At 26.5% G+C, this 11348-nt stretch overlaps 1 protein-coding gene across 1 annotated transcript in view; it reads right to left on the bottom strand.

The window, feature by feature from the left end:
• Positions 1-772: 772 nt before the first annotated feature.
• The window catches only part of LOC136968773 (glutamate receptor U1-like), a 43891-nt gene continuing 33315 nt past the window's right edge, over positions 773-11348 (bottom strand). The window contains exons 10-11 of the mRNA XM_067262806.1: positions 936-1039; positions 773-863 (exon numbers count right to left, since the gene is read on the bottom strand). Of these exons, the coding sequence (XP_067118907.1) occupies positions 773-863; positions 936-1039 (195 nt within the window). The remainder of the gene's footprint in view (positions 864-935; positions 1040-11348) is intronic.

Raw genomic sequence — 11348 nt, 5'->3', positions numbered from 1 at the left:
ACCTGAAACTTTTTATAATATTTTTAATTTATTTAATTTAAAATTTATCTTTACCATCTTAAATTAGTAGCGTTTGCCGCTGAATATCATATACGTTTCTTTTTAAAAGAAAATTTTTGAATTGAAGTAATATGACTTCCAGTACAAACGGAAAGTTTTTATATACTTATTCGAGGCAGCAATGTGTAAACATGATACATACGAGTATAATAGCTTAAATTATAAATATAGATCCAATTGCTCATTAATATTGTAAATTTTTTAAAAATATTTGTATTATTGGAAAAAGTCCAAGTCCTGTTTTAGGTTTTCCGACTCCTGGCCAATACAAAGGCTTTTTGACGAAAACTTCAATGGTTCGAATAAAGTTACAACGGTAATGGTTGGTTGGTGGGTAAAGAAAAACAGATGCAGATATTTTCGAAATAATTCATCGAAGGGGAACATCCCCGTTCGTACAAATTTTGTTTATTTCTGGCAAAGATTCTTTTTAAACAAATGTAATTTTAGCAAAAGTGAACAATATGACATAAATTTACTTACTTCAAATGAAAATGGCCTTATTATTGTCGTTAGTTTTGCAGTTATTTAGGTCCAGAAACAACAAATAGAACAAATAGAATCAGTAGATGCTGTGAATTTCACTACTTGAAATCTGTCGTATGTCATTTGTAACGAGTTTACACTAAGATCAGCTTTCTTGTATATATAAATGAAAGATTGCAGACAATTGTAATAAATTTTACAAATTCAATTGAACTGTTATTAATATTTATATTTGTATTCTTCCAATCAAACCATTCCACGTTCCGTTGACTAGATTAATTCCAAATACTTTTTTAACAGGTTCAATAATTTCATATCTACGAAAAATATATTATAAATATTGTATAATATCATGTATTTTTATGTGTAAATAAAATATATTTACTTACTGAACATTTTTCAAATTTTGAATGACTGAACTTAGAAATTTAAAATCGATACCATCAAACACTACAGTGTGATTAACTTTCTTCACTTTTAAATAAGAAGAGAGCTAAATATATTATAAAAATGAAAATTAGAAATATTTTGTACCAGAATTTTGTAAGATAAACTAAACACTTGACTTACAGGTACTCCAGTGATTTTTATTTTATTCACTTTTATACTGACTTGTGAGTGTATTTTCCATGATTTGTTCTATAAGAAATGATATTAAGTGAATGCTCATCTTATTATATATATGTATGTAATTTCGTTAATTTAATAACTTATGTGTAAAACATAAAGCAAGAACTTGCGTAATTTTTAAGCAAACTACTTAAAATTGTGGTGGCGCTATAAGTTATAATATTTTATTTTAAAATCTTTTATATTATTAATTATTATGAAAGGGCACAAAGCATAATGTTTAAAATAGAAATGTTTTATAAAAATACGGTAATGCTAATACGAGTAAAATCTTCATTTATTCCACTACTACTAGAGATAGAGACATTTGTAACTTTCTATCCCAACTAAGTTTAATTATGAAAATTTACAACCCAAACGATCAGAAAAACGTTATAAATTATCATAGAAAGAAATAGGAATTATTTAGCTTCAACCTTGATTAACATCGTGTCTCTTATACACACTAATACCAATACGTTCAAATAAAAACATTAAATTTTTTTTTTAATTTGTAGACGTTTCATGATTCACTGAGACCTAAAATGTATAAATATTGGAGATGATTTCTTGATTGATCGCATACTTTTCTTCTATTATGTAAAACAGTTGAGAAAGTAAAAATAATAATTATTAATATTGTATATTATATTTGTAAAAAATAAAATACAAAAGTTGAATGATAAAAGGAACATTTGTTCGATCTGAAAAAGAGAGAATTATGATTGATTTCGATCTGTCCTGACTAATTAGTACTGTTTAGTCCTTTTTTCTATTCGATCAAAGGTGGGTGATTAATTAATCATAAGAGAACTGAAAAAATTTTTTAGAGTTCTGCTAGAAAAATCGAAACAATTAAAACTTACGATGACATTGTAGCATAGAATTGCAGCTAATGTACTGTACAACTGGACAAATACGCCTATGAGATCATTTCTATGAAATAAAACGGGCTATGAGTTTATTTCGCTCATCCAGCTGTATTAACCCAATTTTACTGTGTATCGAGTCTTATGTTTTTACGCTGTTAAATATTGATTACTTTTAACATTTTTATAAAATTTTAAAATAGTTTTTAATATTATTAATTGTTTGCGTGATGCTGCAGTAAATATGTGGATTTAATCTCACTGCAAATTATGCTAAACTTCATTTGCGAAATCAGAACGTGTAAAAATATCTATTTTCAAAGATCATATAAAAGATAGATTTTTACGATATTTGCTAGTCACTGTGCCAAGGACAGTTAATCATTTTAATCTTACGATACTTATGAATGAACATTAAAATACCACTACTATAATAGATAAGAATTATGAGATTCTTTAATTGAAACATCACTAAATTAGATTAAGTTAGTGTGTTATTTTAATTTCGTAAAAGACACTTGACAAAAAAACAAGAAATCTATTCATGTGAGAGAATACATTTGATGACATACATAAGTCCAATGACAAAGAATTTCAATGATGTTATAGTGGGGTATTCAAACCTATCTTCTTCTGTAAGGTATAACTACTTAAACATATCCTAATGAATAAGTTAGTCATGTTGTGTTTAAGTACATTTTCGTAATGTATGCAATGGAATTGATGTCACTCCAACACACCCTACATACAATCTAGAAAAACGTTTAAATTATATTAAAATGACTTTAATTAGATGCTTCATAATAACGTATTAACATTGAAAATATTTTTAAGTATGAAAATATGAACGTAAATAAATACATAAACATAACAAATATTCCAAGTTATTAAAGAAAATAACATGACATGTAATGAATAAAAGGAATACATCTTTTACAAAAGTTCAGAAAATTAGATTTATTTCACTTTTATATTTTATATCTTACTTTTACCTGTATATTTTATAACAGCTCCAGATTGAACCTGGAATTGTGGATTAAAAATCGCAAAAATTCAATTAGAATTATTTAAAGATATTAACATGTATTTATTTATTTAAAAAAAAGATTCGCAAAAGCAAATAACTGTCTAAATCCTGAAACGTATGATAAAAATCAGCCTCATAATTATATTCTTTCTATAGATGCAAATAATCTTTATGGATTTGTAATGAGTTTTTATTTATCGATAAATAATTTCAGATGGTGATCCGAAGATGAAATAAATGCTTTAGACCAACGGTCAGTAGCCAGTGGACCATGGACCATTAATGATCCGCGAGAAAATTTGGGTGGTCTGTGGAGAAATTTGAACATTGATTCAATGAAGATTACGTGAAGTATTACAAAGAAAAAAAATGCAAGGTTGCTTTTTTTACTGATTGGGTTTTTTATTTAAATCTAAAACCAAATACAAAGAGAATGTTATCAATAACTAATGAAAAATAAACAATATTGTGAGTGCGATTGTTGTCCTTCGTGGAAAAGCGTTAAGAATCCATACACTCATTTCAAATAAGCAGCAATGTACAGTACTTTAGGAGTGCATTAATTTGTTATAATTAATGATGTGAATTTCATATTAAGATAATAAAATTGAAATTATATAATTATTATTCAACAGATTTTGTATCTTTTAAGAAAATTCATAATAATGGTCGACAAAATGCAAAATTGTGAGTTTACTAGTCTGTGAGATCAGAAAGATTGCTGTCCGCTGCTTTAGACATTCCTAATATTAGTAATAAAAATAATATCGGCTACATTTTAGAAGTTGATCTAAAATACCCTGATAATGTTTATGAATGGACAATGATCTACCATTGGCTCCCGAACATATTAATATTCTGTATGATTTATTATCAAATTATCAAAGATCAGTGTTAACTAAATTAAACGTGAAATATAACAATAATAAGAAGTTAACCCTTTTCCGGCTGGCGATCGGCAGAAAATAATTGAGAGGAATTCGTGATGCCGCGCAGTTTTTGCATTTTTTGGATAATTTTAAAATCGCGATATTTCGCTTCAAATTCGCGATATATTTAATCTGTTTTTTGTGTGATTAGAAGCATGTCACAGTATATACCATTGTTTAATTTTTCTTCTTCTTTAATCATTGAGTCGTGTATAACTATTGGTGGCTTCGTTGACGATTTTCCTCCAGCGAGTTCTGTGTTGTGCCCAGTCTTTCAGGTATTTAAGTTTTAAGGTGGTATCTGCTTTGATATTATTCAACCACCTGGTACGTTGCCTTCCCTTTTTCCTATTTCCCTCTACCATTCCCAGCATTAACTGTTTTTCCAGGGAGTCAGCACGAATGGTGTGACGAATGAACTTTAACCTCAAGTGTGCAATCATTGCCTCCAAGGAGATTTGTGGTCGAATTTTCTCTAGGACTTCTTTATTAGTTGTTCTATCTGTCCACGGGATTCTGAAGATCTCCTGCCAACACCAAAGTTCAAATGCATCTATCTTTCTTCTATTGCTTTTTCTTACTGTCCATCTTTCACAACCATAGGATGTGATTGGGAACACAATTGCCTGGACCAGCCTGGCCTTAGTAGATATTGTGATGTCTCGGCTTTTTCAGATGTCCATCTTGGTTAGAGCGGTGCGGCCCTTCACTTAATCTCGTCTGTAGTAAGCGATAGTAACCAGAAAAGGTTACTATTGCTTTTTTGATAAACAAAACTATGTAATTTATATCAGAAATTTAAAGTTTTATTTAAAAGAGAGGTTGATATTAACTAAAATTCATTGAGTATTCGCATGTAACCAAGACGCTTGCCTTAAAAAATACGTATTTTTTAATGATAAAAAAATGATTCCGATAAATCTTTTTTTTAATTGATGAATAACAGTTTATTTAGTAAAACTTGTCAAAATGTAAGAAAACGTTAAAAATTTAAAAAATGCTATGACACAGGATCAATGTTGAAAATATTTATTTCAACCATTGGTTGAAAATTTCAAAATTATGAATGATAATCTCAAGATTTTTAAAATGATAAAAAACTAACTTATGTTTAGATAAACTGATTTATATCGGATTTTGTCTATTAGAATTGAGTAAATTAAATAAACATTTTATAAAATATTTTAAAATATATACGGTAAAAATGTAAATTAATTATACAGAGATAATGATTCACTAACGCTTCAAATTTATACAAATAACGTTTATGCTGACTTTAAATCATTTCTTGATATTTTCGATTTTAGCAAATATCCAAAACAACATAAATTATATATTCAATGATGACTCAGGATATTTTGTCTTCAAATTTGGAGTTTAGACTATTTACGAAAAAATATATATTTTTTGAGTCCATCTTTAATCCTTTTCACACTACCATAGAAGTAATATAGAAGTAACCGTTTTTAACGTTGTGGAGTTTTTACCTATTTTTTACCTTTTTTGTGAAAGAAGTTTATTTTTCTAATAACACCATTGTAACTGTTACATCTATGGTAGTGTGAAAAGGATTAAAGATGGACTCAAAAAATATTATGTATTCTTTCGTAAATAGTCTAAACTTCAAATTTAAAAATAAATTATATAATGTAGAATATAAAAATAAATTAAGAGAATAATAAATTAATATAAATTTAAAATGAAATAAAATAAAATATAAATAAAGAAAAATAAATTTTAAAGATGGAACGTTATCAAAACCAATAATAGAATTTTGTTCATTAAACCGAAAATGTATTCTTATATTTTTGACAATTAAAATTTTAAAAAACAGCTAAGGGAATTAAAAAATCGGTTGTAAACGTTTTCAATCACGAAAACAGTAAAGAAGGTTTATTCAGTACAGAACTGTTAAGACATCAACAATGTGGATTTAAAAGTAAAAACCATTTTATGACAACATATCTTCAGAACAAAATATCTCTATCCCCATTTTATGGTGAAAAATTTATTTCTGATAAAGAAATAGATGTAATATCATTTGGTCATTATATTTTTTACTTTTAATTCTTACAGATCCTTTGATATCATTATCGTCGTTTTAATACGGATATTTATTATTATACAAGAGAAAAAATATATAAAACTCACTTAATACGTGATGTTTGCAATAAATCATATCTTTGTTTAAAACGAGCTGCAAATAAAGCAGAATCATTAAAATTACTACAAAATAACAGATATGATTGTAAATTTTTATAGTAAGTAACAAGATAACAATATCATTTTGTAACAAAAATTTTATAAAATGTCATTGTACTAATTGTAATAAATAAATGTTTTTCTTAGAAACTGAACAAAAATATTGTATTTTGTAAAAATCAATATTATAATCTGTACTGTATTTTATATGTATAAAAAGAAAATTATCATAAAAACTATATATCTTAATACAAAATTTTTTCTTATAGAATATAAATACATTATATCGGATGATTGAAAAAAATATCAAGTTTACCAATAGACGAAAAAATTCAGGTTTATGAAAAAAAGTTTATACTTGCAGACTTCATAATCGTTTGTATCCGTGTCCAAATCGCAAAACCAGACGTTATCCAGTTATTGAAGCCACTGGGCATGGTTAAAAATGAAGACAGCATAAGCACAATTATTCCAGACATTACAGGTTCTGGCAAGTAACGAATTTTCAGAGTTCTGCGACAAATAAGCTACGTATCGATTATTGACAATTAGTGACATGCCGCAAGGAGCGAAAAGTTAAAAAACTAATAAGTTGGTTTAAAATTAATAAATACAAATGTATTATGACAGTTTATGAATTAATTATACTTTCTATTCGCAAAATTTCCTCCTCCTTAACACAAAATAAGAAAAAAGAGAACTTTTAAGAAATTTGCGGGATTTCCCAGAATGAGAAGAATTTCCGGTTTAAAAAAACAATTGGGATCCCAGGATCCCGTTTGAGAAACCCTAGTTTACAAACATATCTGCGCAAAAAAAACGTCCTGTCTGATAGGAAACAATTGACAGGAAACAAAGAAAATACATTATCAGGTAAAAGATTAAAACCAATTAATTACAATTAAAACTATTAACATAATGTACATAATAATTTACGAATATAATAACAACCGAAATTTGGGAAAATGGTGAATCTCACACTGTATATACTTATGTATATTATAAAGTAACGTTTCATGTCTTCAACAAAACCTTTGAATGTCTAACACAAATCTAATTACTATTTTCTCGGACGATATATCGAGAATATATTTACAACTTCTTTGCATTTTTGTTACCCAGATCTTCCATCGAATTATTATCGCCAAAGAGAAATTTGAGACAGGGCGGGTCATCAGAATACATGTCAACGTGTCTTCTCTTAGATGCAGTCACCATTTTTAATCATTTATTAAAAATTTAATTTTTATCAAATAGCTTGAAATTGTCTAGTTGATTGCCGAAATGACAATTAGATACATACTATATATTTTAAACATTGCCATATACTATTCTATACATTTGAAATGCTTACTAACACTTCTGGCAAAACTATTCAATTATTACATCGACAATTCTACTATATTAATATATAATTACTACAATATATGAAATCATAGAAACCAACAATTAAAATTATTTACATACTTAATTAACAGCTGTTGTGTGAAAACGTAAACAAAGACATTCGATTATAAATCAACTTAGCCATATCAAGAATGCAATTAGCATGAATTTTTTAAAAGCATTAAAATGCAGATAAATTTTACAGACATTTAGAATTAAATTTTAAAAAAATACACAATGATAATTTTTGATTTCTAATTCGGTCGAACTTGTTAGAATTTACACGCCAGACTTGTTTTAAAAACATACAGACAGAGACAGCAGCTCTTCCAACATTGAATGTTTATAAGTGGATAAAACATAAATCAATATACAGAAAAAAATTTTATATCACGCACTTCATAATAAATGCAAACTCTAAATGTGATTTTATGTATTTTCTGCACAAAGGTAGATTTTTTACTTTTAGTAGTTGAAACAGGTTCTTATTGTTAAAATTTTCTAACCAAACAGTAGTAAAATCGAAAGCAAAGTCATACAATAGAATTTTGCTTTTAATAGTTTAAAAATAATCAGAATAAAATTCTCTTTCATCATTTTTCATTTGCAAAATCCAATAATAATAACCAATTGGGTTTGGGGAAAGAATACATAGAGATTACAAACAGAAACCTTAATAAACGTATTAAAGAACTCAGATAAGTCTTATAACACAGAGAAAGAGGAGTATTGTACGGTTTTGTCTAATGGAGCAAAGCGAAGGATCAGTGATTTAATGGGAGGAAGACAGCATTATAAAACGGGTACACTCACCGACATTATCGGTAAATTTGGAATAAGTTGAAATTAATACAAATAACCTTATGGGCAAATGTATAAATTATACTGATGCCACAGTATTAAACACAGCATGGAAATATATGGTTAATAAGAACTTATTAGAGAATAGAGCAGAAAATTCATAAAATTCAAAATCTGATATTGTTAATGTGATTTTTTTCTTTCTTTTTTTATCTATTTAATTAGTTTGTTATTTTAAATTGTGTATATATTATTGTAATTTATTCTTTGTGTTCAAATAGCTCAATATTCAAAATAACTTTAGTATTTTAAATGCGTTGTTAACTGTTCTGTACAAAAAGAACAGTTATAAATATTCCTTGATTTTTAAAAACCTGAAGATTGCCTGTAGAACAGGTTGGGAACGTTCGTTATAGTTAATAAATAAGAGTAAGATAAGATGTTGCTGTGTAATTTAAAATTTTCACGTAAGTTTCTTAAAGGATTCTAAATAATTTTTAGGATTTTCTACAAAATATTCTTGAAACTTTCGCTATGGATAACACGATTTTGTATCATTCGGATACTAGAAGTTTTTTGTAAATTAGGCGCAAATTATCTATCGATTGTTCTTTATTATTAAGTGTTAGTATAAATAACATTTTAGACAGAATAATTTATTTTTTGATTTTTAAAAACTTTTTAAATAAAATATTATAAATAACAGTTTCTTTTTTTAAATTGTGTCTAAATAATATTAATTTTTTCATAGATTAATATCTGTAACTGGTGTTTTAGTTATGTACATTATTTTTGCGATGATTTATTATCATTAAATAATATAACTTGTGAATGTTTACTCATGAAGAGAAATTTTAGTGAGAATCATGGAGGCAATATTCGAATTTTCATAAAATTACTCACTTATGTAAAAAATAAATTTTAATGATATTTTTATTCCTTTGTAATATTTTTGCTGCTGCTTATGAATATGAAACAGTTTCTATTTTAAAAAATATTTTTTCTTACTAACAATAATTTGCCATTTGTATATTTCCTTTTCAATGTATCATTGATATATTAACATTATAAATTACTGTAGATTAGAATAAGTCAATATACTGTATCAAAAAACTCTCATCTTAAAGCACTAATATTTATACTAAATAAATGCATTAATATCTTTGTTCAAAATAACCCTCAAGTTTTTTCAGAATTTTCTGTCTTTACATCAATGAGATTTAAATACACTAAACATTGTTTATTGCAATTGTAAGTATGAAAATGAAGTATAATTTAAAATTATTTTTTGTTTAGATTTGTGAGAGATATGTAACAGATTTAATCAATCGAAATACAGTCATTTCTTTTCATAACAATTTACAGTTTGTTTAATTTTTCCAAAATTTAGAACAAGATAAAAAAAAACTGTTCTTTCTATATTATATTTTTTAAAAATCACGACATAATTATGTCCCGTTTTTTAGCAGCACTAATATTTCTTACAAATGAAACTGTTAATAAAGAAACAAAGAAAGAGTTTGGAATATAAAAACCTGAGATACAAACAGCGTTTTCCACTTGTTCCTGTACAGCATTAAATATTTACTTGTGTTTTTTTTTTACTGTGACTTTATCTGAAACTACAAGTACTCGTTATCTTATGCTTATCAGACTTAATTAGAACACTTGATTAATTAAAATACGTAGTTTTTAGAACAAATGACAGCTTTGCAGTGTGCATTCTAAATTGAAGTACATTTTAATTACATTTCTCTGCAATCGAAATTTAAACTACACTTAACAATAATACGATAAGGCAATAGATGTAATTACGTACACAACTATCTTGGTTCCAAAATTAAATAAGATTTTGTAAATAAACGAGCGATTTTGATAATTTTTTAAAATTAACAAATAATTGTTTTACCGGTGAAACTTGTCAAATGTGAAAACACGTTTAAATTTAAAACCTGCCATGATTGTGGATTAATGTCATGTCATAGATATCTATTTTAACCATTGCAGAAAATTTACAAATTTAAACGACAATCTTCCAATTTTTAAAATGAAAAACTAACTTATGTTTAGATAGACCGATTTATATCGGTGTTTGTGTATTAGAATTAAGAAGATAACATATATATCAAACGTATAATAAAATATTTAAATATAAATATGGTAAAAATGTAAATTTATTGTACATAGATACTGATTCACCTATGCTTTAAATTTACAAAGATAATTTTTATCATGATTTTAATCATATATTCCAATATTTTTCCCAAAAATTCATAAATTATATGATGTTACAAAGACAAATAAAATTAGGGTATTTTAAAGATAAAACTTTATCAAAACTAATAGTTGAATTATCCCTCTTAGCATTTTACAGTAAAAAATTTATTTTAGATAATAGCATATATGTAATATCATTTTGCTCAGTATACTTTTACTTTCAATTCTGACAGATTATTTGATTTCACCATCCTTTCGATGTAAATAGTTAATATCATATAAAGGAAAACAAAACTAAAAAACTTATTTAATACTTGTGCATGGTGTTTGCAATAAAATATATCCTTGTTTAAAACAGGCAGGGAAAACAACAATATCATTTAAATTACAGCAAATTAAAAGACTTAAATGTAAATATTTTGTAGAAAATAGTATGATAACAATACTACTGTGAGATAAAATTTTACAAAATGTAATTGTATTACAACAATACTCAAACACCAAAACACTTGCTGACCTTACTGCTACCTTTAATTTCTAATGTTTTCAACCTAATTTTTATAGGTCATCTTCAGGAAAAATTTATTACATTTCCACATTCAAACATAAAGCGTTCGAATGCTCGTGACATTTAAAGGGGAATGGACAGTCAAGATGGTCCATTCCCGACGATTGCATTAGGGATGGAAAAAGTAGAAATATATAAGAGTAAGGTAAAAGGCAAGTGTTTAAATGCAAAAGACGCCAATACTCTCCCAACGG

This window comes from Centruroides vittatus, unplaced genomic scaffold (assembly GCF_030686945.1).
Source record: "Centruroides vittatus isolate TY-2023 unplaced genomic scaffold, ASM3068694v2 contig_1540, whole genome shotgun sequence".
In the NCBI taxonomy this organism is placed as follows: domain Eukaryota; kingdom Metazoa; phylum Arthropoda; class Arachnida; order Scorpiones; family Buthidae; genus Centruroides; species Centruroides vittatus.
Note: the sequence above shows the minus strand (reverse complement) of the source record. Positions and strands in the feature narration are given on the sequence as shown.